This window comes from Xenopus tropicalis, chromosome 1, assembly GCF_000004195.4.
Source record: "Xenopus tropicalis strain Nigerian chromosome 1, UCB_Xtro_10.0, whole genome shotgun sequence".
Taxonomy (NCBI): Eukaryota; Metazoa; Chordata; class Amphibia; order Anura; family Pipidae; genus Xenopus; species Xenopus tropicalis.
In genome coordinates this window covers 112,239,446-112,258,717 of record NC_030677.2, presented here as the reverse complement: position 1 = coordinate 112,258,717, position 19,272 = coordinate 112,239,446, and the positions used below count along the sequence as shown (strand labels likewise).

At 40.0% G+C, this 19,272-nt stretch overlaps 1 protein-coding gene across 1 annotated transcript; it reads right to left on the bottom strand.

The window, feature by feature from the left end:
- Positions 1–1,859: 1,859 nt before the first annotated feature.
- On the bottom strand, positions 1,860–18,178 carry med26 (mediator complex subunit 26). Its single transcript, NM_001016996.2, has 3 exons — positions 17,962–18,178; positions 6,076–6,150; positions 1,860–3,837 (listed from the first exon to the last, which is right to left on the bottom strand). The coding sequence occupies exons 1-3, from the start codon at positions 18,031–18,033 to the stop codon at positions 2,191–2,193; spliced, it is 1,794 nt and encodes a 597-aa protein (NP_001016996.1). The 5' UTR covers positions 18,034–18,178; the 3' UTR covers positions 1,860–2,190.
- Between the last annotated feature and the right edge of the window lie 1,094 nt (positions 18,179–19,272).

Genomic DNA, 19,272 nt, shown 5'->3' with positions numbered 1-19,272 from the left:
GTTAAACTTAAGCAGTGGGTAAGCAATGTAAAGCAGCCTAATGTCAGGAAGAGTAACGGCAAGGGTGGCTTTAAGTGCTACTGTGTAAGCCCTGAGTCATCTTCTTCCCTCATGTGCATGCCCCTTCTATGAGAAAGGGATAGTCAGGACATGCAAACTAAAGAGCACTTACAGCCAGCTCTGCCTTCACTCTTTACGGCTGCAAGTTTCCCTAATATCCATCAATGTAGTGAGAAATTAGGGTTCAGACACCCTCCTTTATCAGTATGCTTTTGAACAAAACACAGTCAAAAGGTGAACATATGTATTTCATTTGACTAGAAACTATATTGTCACTCACCTGGAAATCTTCACTTATTCTATGTAATGGAAAATCTGGCGGCTCACACTGGGGATCATTTATAAACACTGAGTAAATTTGTACATGGGCAGTAACCCATAGCAACCAATCAGTGGTTAGATTTTTTTTCCAGCCAGTTGCAGGTTGACCATTGAAAGCAATCGTCATGGCTGCCATGAGTTACTGACCATGTGCATGTTTGCTCAGTGTTTATAAATGACCCCCGCTGGGTCATCAGCACAGTAGCCAGCAAGTAGAAAATATAACCCAAGCTGTGACATGAGGCTGCTGCCATTGAAGTTATTTAACAGTGACTTTATAAGATCTTTTGATGCACTCTGCTAAGCCTTACGCCACTAGTCAAAAGGACACATACTCAATAAGACCCAAAACTTTTTAAATGCAGCAAAAGTGGCATGGTTGCAACTTCTGTAAACTGTATTTAGAACAAGTGGCAAAAACTGCAAGGATCTGGTAGAGAATGTGTTAGAAATACCATGACAAAGCTGTGCAAATTGTATTTTTTTTTTTTTATTATGGTTTCCACATTTATATCACAAGTTGTCCATTGATTGGACCAAAGTTAGCAAAGTTGCTCTCTTCTGCATATCAGAAATACAGAAGTCTTACTGTACATTCAACTAAGGCTTGGTTTTCTTTTTAGCAAAAAAAAAAAAAAAAAAAAAAAAAAAAAAAAAAAAAAAAAAAAAAAGAAATCGCGTGTTATGATGGAGATCCCATAAGGCAGATAACATCTAAGGAATGGTAGCAAGTATTTATATTTTTTTTTACCCAGCATACAAACAGGCCCTTCTTACATTTCTGTATTTGAACGCTTAACACACTGGTAGCACCAACCATCACCTTTAAAAAAAAAGGTAAACTGTGAAGGTCTAAACTTCATTTGGTACGGGCAGGATATAGCACATTTAGGAAAGGAGGATATTACAAAGATAAAGGTAGAAAAAATTGTGGCATCCCACTTCTCTCCTCTTCTCCAAATGCTACTCTACTGATAACAGCAATTTCAACAGTTTAGTGGTAATTGAGGTGTAAAATTATTAAAATATGGATTTGAGGGGGATTTGTGGAATGTTCAAGCCTGTCAAAACTATTTCAGAGACTGAACAAATACATGAAACAACTCAAATTGAAAAGGTAAGCCAAGGTAATGGATTTAAAGACTTTCTGCTCTCTCTTTTTACAAATTTAAAGGACCAGCTGAGATGCTAGGAACACAAAGTTTAAGTGCGTCAATATTTAAGACGCGGTTCTGTCAAATTAAATGGCAATAGAAATAAAATCTGGAAAAAAAAAATTAATTCAAATAAATAAATGCATACTTTGTTATGGTAAGGTAACATCTTCAACTTATTTAAATCATCTCACATAAGCTTTCGGTACCTGTCATATATATATATATTTATATATATTTTTATTCCAGCCCTTCTGCAGGTACCGGGAAAACCTCACTCTGATTTTAGGGTTGGTTTGAATTTAACACTTTTTTCTTTTTTTCTTTTTTTTTTTACTACAGCTCACTTGCTATATAGCCCTCCACTGCATTTCTTTTCCTCATTTATAGTATTAAACCGGTAGCAGCATTTTGCGCAAAGGGATGGGTGCAGCAGGCACTGAGACACCTGCGGATAATTCCCAGAATGTAGTAGTGACCCTCTAAACATCTCTTTTCTGCTTCTGGCTCTATCAGCCCCTCCATCTACCATCCCCAAAACTGAAATGGGGGCTCCTCACTCGACAAATCTCCTTTGATGAGCGGTGGTCGCTGAGCGACCCAGGGTTTTGCAGTGAAAACCGTGGATGTGAGAAAGCGGAATTGGGACCCGCGCTCAGTCTAGGCAGACATAAGGCAAGACGTTTAATCTACCATCATCCCCATGAGGGTCCAATGAGATGCACTGCGTCCAATCATACCAGTTGCCCTGTGTATCATGACAGCCATTGACACCAGGCCAATGTTGGTTGTGTATTCTGTCTGTGTCACTGCTAGTGATTTCCCTGGTTCTTCCAGGCAGATCACTTGGAAGAACAATTGGAACTAAAACATGAGTTTTCCTTGCTTCCCTCTTAGTGCATTCCTCCTGTTTTAAATATTCTGACATATAATAATGTGCACTCTGCGTCTGTACACCAGAGGAAGACAATAAGCTGCTCTGCCGATTGAGATAGGACTGGATGATTTCATTTCGAGACAGCTCTTTCCAGTTCGTAAGCTGAAAGGGACTAGGCAAGCATAACTTGGGATCCTGTTTGTCAGTCTCAGTCCTGTGTTGTTCTGAAGGAGCTGTACTCTCTGCTTGCACTGGATCTTTAAGGGTTAAGGGTTTAATTTGCCCTGTCATAACATCAAATGTTAGTTTGCGTTCTTTTTTTACCCTTGCTGGTTTACCAGTCCCATCTGCAGAATGCCCCTCAAACTCTGTTCGAAGTCTGGATTTTTTCCTCTTGCGGTTGTCTGAGCCTGATGTTGCATCATCACTATCTACTTTTGAGGACTCTGGTGAAAAGCCAGTACGGGGGGTTTGAGAGTCTACAAGGCTACTGCGGGGGGTGTGCTGTTGTGACGTTCTAGGTAAGACCTGGTGGCAATCAGTGGAGGGTAACTGTTCTACCGGCTTGTGTGGGGAGGAGATTCTGTCCTGTCGAGGGGACTCCAGTCTTTTTGCTGTGGCAGGGGGCGTAGAAGGGTGCAAAGGGGACTGATGTGCAGAGTCTACACCCGGTAGCCTTTGGGAAGGACTAGGAGCAGAACCCTTTGGTGCATATGTGGTGTGCTGCCGTGTAGCTAATTCTGCACGAGTGCCACGGGGACTAAAGGAGGAACAGCGGGGACTTCTGGGCTGGTGAGAAAGGACATCTTCCAACCCCCCACTGTGCTGCTGAAGGACAACTGCTTTTAGCAGAGAGGAAGTGCTTGGGTGTTTTACAAGTCCAGGAGAGTTGGTATGAGGCCGGACAGCATTTACTGGTATTTTTCCATGCTTGTCATTCTCAGCAGGTTCCAGTCTATTAGATTGCAAACCTCCATCCAGAGGGCTAGGGAGGTTCTCAGGGGGACTTCCCCCAATGCCATTTGTAGGTGGGGGTGAGGAGTTTTGAAAAAGCTCATGGTTGGGCTTGGATACATGTCCTGGGGTACTCAGGCCACCATCCCGATGTTCTCCTTTTCTCTTTCTGTTGGTTGTTTTATCTGCTTTTGGAGAATGTGCCCTCTGAATATCATTCCTGTCTTTCAGCCCCTGTATGGGCTTCCCACCAAGAAGAGTAGTTGGTGTAGGCTCTGCTTTGCAGTTGTGGGAGCCACCTCCATTGGCAGAACCTGGTAAGTTAGAGATGCCCCTGACAAGTTGTTCATTCTGGGTCACTGGCTCAATCAGCTTTTGCCAGTTTCTCAGCAGTTTCTTTGCACGCTTGGCAAGCTCCTCATTGCTGGTCTTTTTCCGAACATCATTAATCAGTTTTCCTAGTCGAGTTTCCTGGGGGTGGAAAAACACATTTCATAATAGTATGAGTAACTTAGAAAGTATATACCTTTAAGAAACCAAGATTTTATTTTTGAAATTAAAAAATAAAACGTTTGTAAAATAGATTAGCTACAGTGGTGCTCACCACCTTTTTTGAAGGAGCCACAGACTTAGAGCATACAGTGACATGAGTAACACCAAAAGTGTTTTAGTGTGTAATATATTTATATATACATACATACACACACACACACACACACATATATAATATAATATAATATATATATGTGTGTGTATGTGTGGATGTTTAGCCATGGGGGCAGCCATTCAAGCTAGAATGAGAAAAGTAACAGGTTATATAGCAGATAACAGATAAAACACCATTGTATTCTACAGGGTTTATCTTAGCTGCTATATTATTTATAGAGAATGTCAATTCACAGAGTGATTTACAGAATAAAAGGGGTACAAAAGACAAAATAGTTAACATGTAAATATAGACAATGCACAAAAAATGGTTTAGTTATGGCGGTAGAGTTCATGTTTGTGTGTGAAGTGACAGTAAGTGCAGAGTAAGAGGTGAAAACCAGTGGTTAGTGAGTGTATGAGAAATATTAGGGGTGTTCAGTGGGTAATTACATTTTTGAGGGCTTAGGCTAAAGGCTTGAATGAAAAGGTGAGTTTTAAGAGACCGTTTAAAAGCCTGGAGACTCTGGCAGTGCCTAATGGGATGGGGAAGAGCATCCCAGGCGATGGGTGCAGCATGTGAGAAGTCCTGCATGCGAGAATGAGAGGAGGTGATGAGTGAGAAGGAGAGAAGCAGGTTGTGTGCAGAGCAAAGGTAATGTCTGGGGGTGTACTTGGGGATAAGTTTTTGAGCTGAAACTGAAGATTTAGAGAGTGTTTGAATGTGGGGAAAGAGAGCAGAGTCAAATAAGACTCCTGGACAGCGAACTTGTGGAACTGGGGTTATATTAATATTTTCCATGCAGACTGTGATGTCAGGCAGGGAAACGTAGTTGAAAGGTGGGAAGATGACCAGCTCAGTTTTTTTCCATGTTGCTTTTTAGGCAACGAGAGGACATGAATGCTGAAATTGCAGTTAGACAGTCGGAGACACAAGCTAGAAATGAGGGCAGGCCTGTGCCTTTTCACCTTTTGAATGGCTGTCCCATGACTACACACCAGTACATTATAGTTTAATTTCTTTAATATATTTTATTTTTTTTGGTGTTACTGTTAATTTAAGTACTGTGACACTGCTAATGCCAGGGAGTGATGCTTCTGCTATTCTAGCTAGAAGCTATAATCAGTTTTTACCGAAAAGTATACCTGCCAAAGCTGGGTACAATTCACAGCCTTTGCAACAGAGAAAGTCACAATCCAAGCACCTAATCACGTTGAAGTGGTTAATCTGTGGTTAGCTTTAGGCTATTGGCCCACAGGGGCGAGGGAAAGAAATTTCCCTGGAGATAAACCTTCACTACCCACCACTAGTAAACATGCAAATTGTAGATGGGTTTTTGAAATTTTTATCTATAAATTCCAACAAGATGAATACATTTTGTAAAATAAATATTAGGGCCAGTCTACAAAAAAAAAAAAATTTGCATTCATGCAAATTTTATATCAAAAAGTATTTTAATCAACCCTCCGCTATATTTGGACCACACCGCCATTTGTATTTGTTCTGCTGCATAGAGTGCATGGGTCCATGGATCCAAGCTGATCCATGGTCTGCTTGCCATCTTGGAGTCAGGAAGTTAATTCCCCCCTCTCCTTCTCTGAGGCAACTTCAAGAGGCATCAGAAGGGTTTATTTGCCTTCCTCTAGATCAGTGATCCCCAGTTAGGCAGGTTTCATATAGACATTAAATGTTGAACTTGATGGATGTGCATCTTTTCAATTCAACTATGTAAATCTCTAGAATTACTGGTCTATTGGATGCTACTTTTCAGTGTTGCACCTAATAAAAACCATGACAGACTGCACATTGCATTCCCTGCACTTGCTTGCTTTAATAAATAAGCCCTATTTTGCATCACATAAAATCATGAGTTTTACATGCATAGGTCCAATATTTAAAAAAAAAAAAAGAAAAGAAAAAAATAGCCATAATTTCAATCATTTTAAAGCGCTACACTATGTAAGCTCTTACACCTGTTTTCTGGGCAACTTTGTTACATTTTTAGATATTACCACTTTTTTGTCACTCACTTGTATATACCCCTATTTTAAACAAACACTCACCTCCAATGCCTCTTTGGTAATGGGATACTTCTCCAGACTGGAGATTACTTCTAGCACAGCAACCATGTTATGGATCTAAAACAAAACAACAATTATTAAAAAAAAAAAAAAAAAAAAAAGGCAAAAACATCTATTTACTAGCATTCTCATGCCCCATAGCCTGTTGCTAAAATGGTGCCTTTTAGGACAATTCCCAATGAGTAGCCCCCAAATGGCTGCTAAGGACATTCTCTCTTAATAAACCCCAATTCCACTGCACAACAGAGGATTTTGAAAGCAACAGACCAAAAGACTGGATTGCCATAAACATGGCAAGTTTCAGAATATGCTTCCATAAGCCATCCCACTAAATTCAAACAACTTCAAAACAAGCTATATGGTTAACTGGCAGATGCTTGCTCCCTATGTACCAGGTGGATTTCCATTATAGTAAACAGGAAGAATAGCGAATTTGGCTTTTCTCCATTGGTGCAGAGGAAAAAAAAACAACTGGACAGACAATGCCATGTTTGCCAAAAGTCTTAATGGAGAACCATACATTCTGAACAAACACTTAACAGATATGTATTAAGCTGGCCATACACAGGCAGATCTACTCGCTTGGCGATGTCGCCAAGGGAGCAGATCTTCACCCGATATCCCCACCTACGGGTGAGCGATATCAGGTAGCAAGTACCTTAAACAAAAAATTACCCGATCGTTTGGCCCTGGGGCCAAACAATCGGATTACATTTGCAGCCATGGGGCAGTCTGTTCGGGGACCGCATCAACGAGCCGATGCAGTCCCCGATCCGACTGGATTTTCTAACATGGCCGATCGATATCTGGCCAATTTCAGGCCATATATCGGTCGGCCAGCCCGCTCGTTTCTGCCCCTACACGGGCAGATAAGCTGCCGAGTCGGTCCAAGGGACCGATATCGGCAGCTTCTATCGGCCCCTGTATGGGGGCCTTTACATTGTTTCACTCACTGACCACCTGAGAGAAAAAAATTCTAACAAGAAGTCGCTAAATAAAAGATGCAGTTGTCTATTTATTTATTGGCTATTGCAACCTAACATCATATATGCATAGCGATCCATAAGCCATAGGGAAGGATATTAGTACTTAAAATGGTAGTGTTGCAATATGGGATTAGCCAATGGAGAATACGGTTTGAAAAATATTTTTCTTCAAAGGGTTTATTTTAGGGATGCACCAAATCAAGGATTTGGCCGATATTCTGCCTTTTTCAGCAGTATTCCAATTTGGCCAAATTAAATGTGAATCCTTAAAAATCACCTGACTTTGTGTCACAGAAGCTGAAAATGTTTCACTGCCTGCGCGGTTCTCTTTAACCCTTCAGTGGTCTTATTTGCATATGCAAATTAGGATTCAGATTAAGCTAGATATTCGGCCAAATCTTTCACAGAGGATCTGGGGTTCGGCTGAATCCCAAAATAGAGGATTCAGTGCATCCCTAGTTGCAGGAAATGCAATGTACAGGGTATAATTTCCTATTAAAGAGACCGCATACACCCCTTTTCTTGGCTTGGCGAAAATATACACCATACACATGGTGCGGCATTAGCCTTAGACTCAGAGGTGCTGATTTACTGTTATGAGCTAAAATGCATAGGTGCAATTACCAATAACTAATTCAGCAGTGAGCTTACTATTATTAATGGTGGCTGTTTTGGCAGCTTATCTGTCCATTTATGGGTTTGTCCACTAATGGGTTTACCCAACAGTTATATGGCCAAAAAATCACCCAGATGTTGATTTGTCAGATTTTCCATTTGATTGAGCCTGCATCAAGGACAGACGCTCCTGTTCACTCTATTGTAATTGTAGGGCCAAATGATCGAATTTGCATGCCATCTCCCACCTCTCAAAACAATATCATTTAGTGTATGGTCATCTTAAGGTATACATATAAATTATATAATTATATTTAACTTACATGATACATGCACATAATATAGAAAATTAAAGGGAACCTGTCACAGAGACATAAAAAGCTGTATATAAAAAAAAAAAAAAAAAAAGTAATTTTCCAATTAAACATGAAACCCAAATTCCTTTTTAGCTTAACACATCCATGCCCATTATAAAGCCATTTAACAATCCCAGCTGTCAGTCATACATTGCCTGCCCTGCCTTTATGCCTTAGGCCAGGAATCCCCAACCTTTTATACCTGAGAGCCTATTTGATAGCCCCTATGTTGACTGGAAGCCTACAGAAGGCTCTGATTAGCAATTACACTGGGTTTTTATGCAATCAAACTTGCCTCCTATCCAGAAATTCTAAAATAAAGCACCTGCTTTGAAGCCACTGAAAGCAACATCCAATGAGTTAGCGAGCAACATGTAGCTCACTAGCCACTGGTTGGGGATCACTGCCTTAGGCATACAGGACGGGCAGATAATTACTTTCACTTTCTATTCAGCACTCACATTCCCCCCTCCCTCTTCACCATCTTATTTTATATCCTGTGCATCAGATCCCCCATTCTGGCACAAACAAGATTTTGGGGTGAAGCAAATCTTGCCTTAATAACAGTGCCCACAAAATGGCACCTGTCTGCTTGCTGTGATTGTGTAATTCCAAGACTGAATGACACAAGATTTACGTTAAATAGTGTAAGTGAAGTTTATTTTGCTTGATAAACACAATAGAAAACAATCTGGAACTTTACCTAGAAATCCCAGACCTGTTAACATACAAATATGTATGGATAACACTGACTAACAATGATTCTGTGGCACCCACAGAAAAAGCACCTAACAAGAGCAGATACTTGCAAGTAGTTGAATTTGCAATGCCAGAAGTGGGTTAAGCCTTTAGAATGCTGTGTTTACAGTTCAGGCCTGCAGTCCTGTCATGCCCCGATCAGTCTACTATAAATAGTGAGCAGAGCTCTATTCATAGGATGCTTGTCAGGAAAGTGATCAGGTTATAACTGATTAGCACAGACAAGTGACACCCAGTTGGAGCACAAGGGCAAAATTTCCAGTAATGGTGTCCTTTGGAAAGAGAAACAGGTGGTCTGACAATTCACTGATAACCAAAAGAAGCCATCAGAAAGGTATAGATGGTATAACTACAGTGGGCTCCATCAATGCCACTTCCTGCTTATTAAGAATGCGTAATTCCTTTCTGTGATGCCTCAGAGGAAGAAGGGGGTTTCTGATGGCATTCCAATAGCTAGCTGCTTTAAAGACTGCTTTAAGCCATGGACATGACTTGCAATGCTCAATGCATCTGTATATCATGCAATTATTACAAAAGACAATTTTTAAATGATATGAGCTGAGAGTAATAAAGAAACACCTGAAATTTAGGCACACCTGTTTAGAATTATAAAACTTATTTAACCTACGTTAAAAATCTCCAACTGTTAAAATCCAACAGAAGAAATTTAAATTTTCAATTTCTTGTTTACCAAGTTAAGTTCACTGGCTATATCTCAGCCTGCTATATCCCTTAAACAGGTATAGGGTTATTTTGGTTTTAATACCTCCTTTTCTTTTTCATTCTTTTTCTTTCTGTTGGATTTTAATAGTTGGAGATTTTCAACGTAGGTAAGGCTGATGCCACACGTGGCGTTTTTACGCTGCATATTTTCTAATTTTCTCAGCGGCTGAAAAACGCCTGATATCACCATCCATAGAAATAACTTGGAGACTCAAAGCAAACCACACAATGCGTAAATACGCTAGAAAACGCCTTAGCACGGATTTTTCAAGCGTTGGCTGAAATACGCCAGTATTTGCAAAGCAAGCTATTCCTATGTATACACAAAGGCAGCTGCCAGACCTAGCTGAAATATGCTGCGTTTTTTACTATTTTGCACTATTAGCACCATGGAAACGGGATTTGCTACATCACCAGTACTAGGCTGAAAAACGCCATAGTCAGGGGCTGTGTGGCTTGTGCTGCGTTTTTAGGCTGAGAAAAAACGCAGCGTAAAAATGCCACGTGTGGCATCAGCCTTGAATAAAAGTTTTATAATTCTAAACAGGTGTGCCTAGATTTCAGGTGTTTCTTTATTACTCTCAGCTCATACAATATTATACACACTAGTGCACCCTGGTAATAGACTATAGTGCGAGGACAATCTACTTTATAATTTTTAAATGATAATGACCGACCTGTGCACCAGCATGGTCCTTGCAAATACTGCAATGAAAAATAGTTTAGATATGGTATTTTGTTGCTGTGATGAATCGCCAGAAGAAACTACTACCTCCTGCAAACTAGCAAAGTAAATTCAAAGAGATCTATATAAACAACCCCCCTCCTTCTGGTCCCTTCTGCAAGAGGAATCTGCACAACTTTGGAAAAACTAAGCAACTCATATGCCTTTCCAAGAGTAATTCATTTTGTTGCTGGTGGAAAGATGTTTCGGGAGATCAGTTGCCCGCAGTAGTAGAGACTTATCACAAGCAACAAATCTCTCTGTGGGGCATTAGCCTTAGCTATTATCAGCACAATTGGGAGAGGGACTGATTGGTTGCTCATATTGGTATTAGTGAGAATAGGAAAAAAACTAAATACAGGATAAAGACAAGCTCATATCATAATTCCTTAAATGTTATGTTGTCCAGTGGCGAGAATTACTCAAATTGGTTATTTGCGGCCACAATTAAAATACTATAACTTTTACTATTTGTGATAATTATGCAATATAAACATATTTGATAATAGGATCAAATTTAATTTATTTATTTGAAAGGCTAAAGGGAGCTGTGCATTTTATAATGCCTAAATAAAAAACTATGTCTAAAAAAAATATATCAAACATTCCATAAGCTGCTGTTGGAGTATTGGGTAGCAAAGAGGCTAAAACAGCTGAAAATGAACCAAGGATTCAAAATTCACTTTGTTCCGTCTATAGAGAACATGCAAAAACATAAAATTTGGGTTGTACATAGGCATAAACAAACAGGATTTTAAAATGTTAAGACCCTCATATACAAACTGATTTTGGCTACCCAATAAGGGCCCAGTTAGACTTTCTGCCTGGTCCACCACCATACACTCCTGCCTCAAAAAGATCAGCCTTATAAACCTGGCAGTGACCCACCTGTCGAGCAACCTGCCCACAACAAATCTAGCTCTTTGTCCAGAGTTTTTTTTTCCCCCCACTGGATTATATTTCTTATGACACCCAGCTTTATCTTTAACATAATTATGTTATAGTAGTTTGGAAACCCAAATCAGATTTCACAGCAACCGGGATGTGATCATAGGGATATTCTTCACATGCCAATTGTGGATATGTTGGCTCCCTAAACTGTAGCAAGCATACTGATACAACTGCAATACAGCTGATCATTCAAAGCAGAGAATCTGGTGATGCTCTATCTCCTTAGTATAGCTGGCCATTTATTGCCACATTGGGCTAATTCTAAGCCTGTGGATAAATGCAAAAGTGAGAAAAAGTTTCATATTTGTTTAAATAAAGATGAAAAGATAATTCTACATCAATTAACTGACCCAAATGTGATATTAAGCAACGATTGCCCAATACTGTAACCCATAGCTGCTAGTAAGAGTCTTGCTTTAAAACAGGTGACCAGTAATTGCTACATTCCGATTGGTTGCTATGGGTGACTAGCCCTTTAGCAAACTTCGCACCTTTATTTACATAACCCCTGTAGTATCTTATAGAAGGATCTAAGCAAATTTGCAACTGCTTTTAATATAGGTGTATTTTAGTTATTAGCAACCTTATACTATGCATTTTTCTGTAAATGAAGTTTGACAATTTACAGATTATTAACCTTGGACACTGGGTGAATTAAGGCCTTTTTAAGTGGACTTTTAGGATTAAATAGGAATGCTGCTTGCATTTGTGACACTTTACAGAAGCAATTAGGGACATACACAATTTGCAGAAGCGCACAGTCCAACTTGCTTCTGTATAAAGTATTCTCTTATGGTGGGCAATAAAGAGGCACATTTTGAAACACATTATTATTTGTATACTTGGTCCCCCCCCCCAACAGAATTTTTTTTCAAGGGACAACAGTCCTAACAACTGATTTGTGGCCTAAGCAACTAATTAAATAAAATGACAATCAAAATGCAAGAGCTACTTTTTTTTATTCATTTAAATATAAAGCGCTGTTACCGCACAATAGCAAATATAGTGACTTTATATAAATCAAAAACCACTGAGGGAGCCAGTCAACTTAGGCTGTAAGGCCCACATTTTCATAGCATAGAATAGGCAAAATGTGTAGAATACAATGGTTTTGTTACAACAATTATAAACAGGTGTAAAATTATATGCATTTTGCATCTAAAAAGGCAGGACCACAAAAGATGTTAATTTTACATATTAACGGGGAATTATACACTTATATAATAAATATTTATAATTTAAATTCACCAGTAAACTGTTACAGTTCTACCTTACAGGCCAACAGATGGTGCCAAAGAGCACAGTATAAGAAAAAGCATGGAAAGTACAGGAAGTTCAAGGCAACTTGCAAAATAATGAAATCAAAATTTTAAAAAGGCATTTCACAAAGTTATTAAACACACATGAGAAATTTAAGGGTCTGCAAAAAATACCCAATATGAAAAATTACTTAAGTCTTTCCCTCAAGACACAGCAGTCATAGTTATGTGGCAACGGGGCTGAGTAGGCAGCTTTCATCAGCCTGTTTATTAAGTCACTGAATCTTAAGGGTGAGGACACATACAGCTATTAGTAGCCGTGACTTTTTAAAAAGTCGGCTAAACTAATCCACGCATGATAAGTCTCAGCAACTTATATAGTAATCCATGGCGGGAAAGTCACTGTGACTTTTAAAGATTTCATTCGCCGCAACTTTACCACCATTGGTTACTTTGTAATAGTATATATACTAGGATGCCTGGTTACACTGAAATGAATTATTCAGCCTACAGCATCAAGAGCTTTCTGACAATTCAGTGCTTCCCCAACCATCCCATCCCCCATTGGCAGCGACTTTTTCCTTACTGCGCAACTTTTTTTGTGGCCATATGGAGTCTATGGACATTTTTTCTTGGCGAAACCTTGCGAAAAATGTTGCTAATCATGGGGGGTGTAGTTTTTTGTTGTCCAGTGGTAATTGACAATGTAAACAGGAGAGACGCCACAGCTACTCCTCGCTAATCAGTTTTTTTTTTTTTTTTTGAGGCAATGGGCAAACAGAATAATCATAGTTGATCATCCATGGTTAAAAAGAAAATGTTCCAACCATAACTGGGTCAGTTGGCCTAACAGGAAGGTCTGGTACAGCCTCATTGCATGAAAACGACTGCTTAAGCGCTGTAATGTGTGTTTGTATCTTAATATTCCCTTATTTTTAAGAAAACCTAAATCATAACAAAAAGAATGATTTTAGTATTCCTGCTTGCTGGAAAGTATTATGGGACTGTCCCAGTAACAAATAACTGTCAATCCACCCCATACCCGCTTTATATAGGTGGGGGCAGACAGAAGCTTGCACTGCTTTTGTCTCACTTGTTGATCAGTGTCCTCCAGGTGAACTGAAACTCCAAGCATTCTCAACAGACAGCTCTCTAATCTCCACTGTTGAGGTACAGTTAAACACACAGGTAGTCTTTTTTCTGAAGAGCAGTGTTCTTTCCAATAACCACTGAATGCAGAACTTACAAAGCTTTGCATCAACACCTGTGAGAATGCGCAACTTAAAGTTTGCTTGCAATGGTATCCGCATGCTTCTAATATAGCATTTAAAAGATTTGCTGAAACCTTTTAGTAAAGTCTCTCCAAGCTGGCTTTAAAGCCAAAGTAAACATGTTGGATACAGAGACTTATTAAAAGTTAAAAAGCTTAATTTGTTAAAATTTCCTTTAAGAATAAGCACTTACCCAATCTGGGAAGTTTGCCTTGCCCCAGAAATACCTAGGGGAGTTCAGCATTGGGTTCATGTTCTATTGGCATACCTTGCCCTTTCCTTACTCCTCTGCTCAATAGTGCCAGTCAACAACCGATGATATGAGAGTGAGTGAAGAAGAGAGTGCTAGCTTCAGCTGCTGCACATACTCTGCCCTGACTCTGCCATGCTGCATTAGCAATCACAGCACTTAACCTGAGGATAAGCAATTGCTTAAAGAGAAAGAAAAGGAGCATTTAAATTTCTTTTATACAAGTTTGTATTGCCAAATTGCTTATTTTGGCAACAGAGAATGCACGGAGATACGGTCACAAAAGGCAAGCAATCCCTTTAAAGTGGTGTATTACAGAAGTTTTTATGTTTTTTTATTTAAAAATGGCAATAAAATAAATCAAGATAATGCTTAATATGCAAATATCCAAATTTAAGCATCACATACAAGCAATCTGTTGCATCATATTTTGCAATTACTTTAAGAATGCACAACAAATGCAACTTGCCTGCCAGTGTTTGTCAATCTAGTAAAGGTTGCTCATGTTTATTTCTTGCTGTTCTTGTATAGATTTTCATAGCCACATGCTTTTCTAAAATATTTTTATATGACAATGTCCTGCACACATTTTTATACTCTTCAACCCTTAGACAATGTTGCACAGTTGTGACATTACTCATTTAAAAGGGTGGTTCACCTTTAAAGGAACAGTAACACCAAAAAATGAAAGTGTATAAAAGTAATTACAATATTATGTACTGTTGCCCTGCACTGGTACAACTGGTGTGTTTGCCTCAGAAAGACTACTATCGTTTATATAAGTAAGCTGCTGTGTAACCATGGGGGCAGCCATTCAAAGGAGAAAAGGCACAGGTTACTTAGCAGATAACAGATAAACCCCCATTATACGGGGCTTATCTACTAGTTATCTGCTATGTATCCTGTGCCTTTTCTCCTTTTTTCCAGCTTGAATGGCTGCCCCCATGGCTACACAGCAGCTTATTTATGTAAACTATAGTAGTCTTTCTGAGGCAAACACACTAGTTGTAGCAATGCAGGGCAACAGTACATTATATTGTAATTACTTTTATACACTTTCATTTTTTGGTGTTACTGTTCCTTTAAGTTAACTTTTAGCATGTTATAGAACGGGCAATTCTAAGCAACTTTTCAGCTGGTCTGCCTTATTTATTTGTTATAGTTTCTGAATGACTTCTTCAAACTCTTCACTGCTGGGGTCAGTGGCCCTCATTTAAAAACTGCAAAAACACTTGCTTTGTGAAGTTACAGTTTTATTGCTGTTACTTTTTGTAAATTTTCTATTCAGGCCCTCTGCTGTTCATATACCAGTCTCATCCAAACCACTCCCTGGATGCTAAGGTAAATTGGACCTTAGCAACCAAATAGCTGCTGCAACTCCAACCTGGAGAGCTCCTAAACTAAAAATGTAATAACTAAAGAACTACAAATAAAAAAAAAAAATTAAGACCAATTGCAAATTGTCTCAGAATATCACTCTACATCATATTAAAAGTTAACTTAACTGTGAAAAACCCCTTTAAGAAACAGCATAAAAGCATAACCCATACCATAGGTATGAACAGGTCACCTAGGTGCCTCATAAGCTATAAGGAAAAAAAAAAGTAAGCCATAAGCAATGCCTCTATACAGAAAAAAATCCAAACACAAAACAGCATGCTTGTTCTCAAAAAGCATGAACAAGTAACATCTCATCTTTCAGTTATTCTATGGGTTTAAAATAAAAAAAAAAAACAAAAAAAACTCTTAACTGTGACAGTTTATAATAATTTTATGGTGTAGTGTACAGTGTCTTTCGGATTAACAGATTCTTCATTTAGAACCCGTTATTCTAAAACATGTTGTGCACTACACAATAACATCATATGAGATTCATAAGGAGTTCTCCAGTGAAAATGCAAAAACATTAAAAGGGTCAAAGTAGCAACCAGGGTTAAAAATTGCTGAACAATTCTGCAGGCTAACAAACTGATTACAATAGGGCTACTACTATACCTAAAGCCAAAGGTGTAGCGATTTACTGATTTTTTTCCCGAACACTCCCAAAAGTGGTTACTGAAAGAAAGGAACAACACTTACAAGTACCTTCCTCTAATGCATCTATCAAAGAGCCCTAGCTCTGTACTGCTCAGCACCTTTAGTTGTTATTTTTCACACCTGTGTAATACAGCGCAATAAATATTTAACTATTTGTGAGATATTAAAAAATTACAAATCAATTCTAATATAAAGCATACCCAACCTAAACAATATATGCTTTTCTGGAAACCAGGATCCTTTATCACAGTTGCCTAAATCTATTTTTACATGTGCTTTTGTTTACCTACAGCTTAAAAATTCCCATGCAGACACAGGCCTTTCAAAAGTACAGCTACCAAATACAGACTTTCAGAAGGTATGTGTCAGCATTAAAGACACAAATTAATTCAGTATGTACATACCCATGTGTCCCTCACCCCAAAATAACTTTGAGATGCTTCTGGCATTAAAAGGTCCAAATCCTTTCTAAATGTACAAGCTGTATATCTCCAGTGATACAGGAAATACACATGTATTTAAAGCTATAACTGAAAGTAGGTTTTCAGCAATAGATTATTATCAATTTAATAGTAGTGTTCACTCTTTATAGTAAAGGCTTCAGTAAAAAAAACCCTCAAACTTCAGAAGTTGTTTACAAAGAGATTATGCTTTATAGATACATGTTAATAATGGTTACAAATCTTATCCTGCAATGTACTTCAAACTTTTGCTACATAAGTGCTTTGCAGAATTAAACTCTATAGGTGCCGACGCATCCTGCCAATGCTAAAATAAGTATCAAGAGAAGATAGAAAGTGCAGTAGATTATATACTGTAAACAACAGTGAAAGCTTTTACAAATTTGAGACATACCAATAAATTGTATTGCTGACTGCAAATTACTTGGCCTTCTAATTTGTGGGAGTTGTTACACCTCAAATATAACAGCACATACAACAACAGGTCTGTATATAATGCAGTTATAAATGCCATACACTTCAGTCAAAGATAAATCGGTCACATAAGGACCCATGACAAATCTCTAAATGAAATACAATAAATAGCATTCTGAACTTTCCCTGTTCTGTTTCTTTGAGAACAGATCTCTCAGTTTAACAAGCACACCGCCTGCCCACACCAGAGTAATGCCAACAACATGAGATAAATGCACCCTGTCCCCACAAGCACACATCTGCACTGCCAGGAACATAAGAATATGCCAAAGGAGTGTGTTTTGGCAGTCCCACCGACTCGGGCATCGCAAGCCTAGCCAGCAGTCTGACATGTGCCGGTGCCTACAAGGGCAGTCTGCTAACTTAAGGCCGCGACTAGGCCCTATCCCCGACCTCGCCTACAAAGTAAGGACGGATGTGCTCGAATATACAGAGTCGGATTAAGAACGCGAGATGGCCTAAAACAAGCGCCAGGGGTCCCTGCTACAAAGGACTGCAACCCCAGATAAACGCCGGGACCCATAATCCTCCATTCCCCAGTTGCCCACTTCCTGCTCAGCTCTCAGGCTTTATACTCGTCTCTCACCTACCCACAGAGAAGGGGCTCTCAACTAGCTGTTCCTATCGAGCTCTGCCTTACCTATAGCACTCCACTGTGGGCTTCTCAGCTCCCGGCATGGTCAGTGCCACTGCCTCCACCACCCTAAGGCTCTTGCACGTTCTGGCTCCAGGGGACTCGGTCTTTCCCAGCCTCATGTGACCCTCAACTAATAACCTGGAGCCAAAAAGTGCATTCCAGAGTAACGACACCTCTCTTTTCCCCAGCCCTTAGCCACCAACCACCCATAATCAAGGGATAGTGTCACAGCAGCCTCCAGTCACTCTCCGTCAGCCCTTTCCCGGTCGTCCCTAGTCTAGCTTCTCACTGCTGGTTCAGAGGGTTTCATCAAGTGCCGAAACCCCGTGTTGCGCTCTTTCCACTCCCTGTCCCCCCTGACTCACGTTGCTTTGCGTATCGATGGCCTGCAGCAGCCTCTCCCTGATCTCCCGCGGGGTTACCGGAGCGGCTGTCATGGCCTCAGTCCGGGGATCACTGCGGAGGGCGGCGCGGCATGTTCCCTGGGAGGAAGGAACACGAGTTCCCGGGCGCAGGGAGAGCAGCGAAGAAGCGAGAAAGCCGGAGACTCCCAGACGCGTCTCTCCCGATGGAGTCGAGCGACCGGGAGTCCCGAGGCACGCCGGGAAGTCCGCCGCTGCACGCTTTGTGACGTGACGGTAGCGGCGTCCTGGCGTCACAGTCCCCCTAGGTAGCACGTACGTCACGCACGAACGTCTCTCATCTTCCCCCTCAGTAGGAAGTGTCAGACACGACTTAAAGCTGTCATTCGTCTTCGGTATCCATGGAGAGAGGGGGCAGCCCGTGCGCCTGCTAGCCTTTAGGCACCTGAGTTGTTACTAGGCAAGATGCATCACTTAAAATAAACACTGTTGTCTACCCTGCAACTTTTGTGCAGTAGACTATAAGCCTAGCTGGAAGGAGGGGCTTATTTAACTACATCACCTCAGTCAGCGACACTGAAACAGAGCGACCCGTGGGTCGTTATGAACTACTATGGAACTCTTTGTGGAATTCTGGGAGTTGTAGTTCATAAGTCATACGAGTAAGTTTGCAGGAAAAAGAATCGAACGTTTGTTTAGAAAAGTTAGCTAGAAGTGCTACACATATTGCCATATATTCAAGTGAAATCAGGTTACACTTATTTCAGCCCTGCAACCTGCATATGTTAGAATTGTCTGGGTTTTGTTTTATTTAGTTTGTCTTGTAACCTTATCTCAGAGACAAAGGTTAGATTCAGAAAATATGGAGAGGCAGACGTTCTACGTAGCCCTCTAAAACATATTCATTACCAGTTTTTTCATTCTCTACTGAGTTCCAAACTGTCTCTGGAACCTATATCAGTACAAGAAATATTAGTAGCTGCACACAAGCTAAATATCACCATGTAGAGTGCCATGCATTGCCAGTTGTTGTGTAAAGCTGTATAACACTGGACAGCAGGGAGCTGGAAATGGGTTCTCTGAAATGATGAATCATCTTCACATATGGCAGTCAAGCAGTCATTTCTGGGGTGGTGGGTTCCAGACAACTTAGTTTGGTGTAGGACTAGTGATCAGGGGATAATTATTGTTTTGGGTTAGTATTCTTGGTTTCAACAAGGAGACATTAGCGCTATAGTGTACAATGGTATTCGTGGATATCGTTGATGCACAGGTGGTCAAAATAAAATTGGTAAGCTTCCCATCTGCATAAAA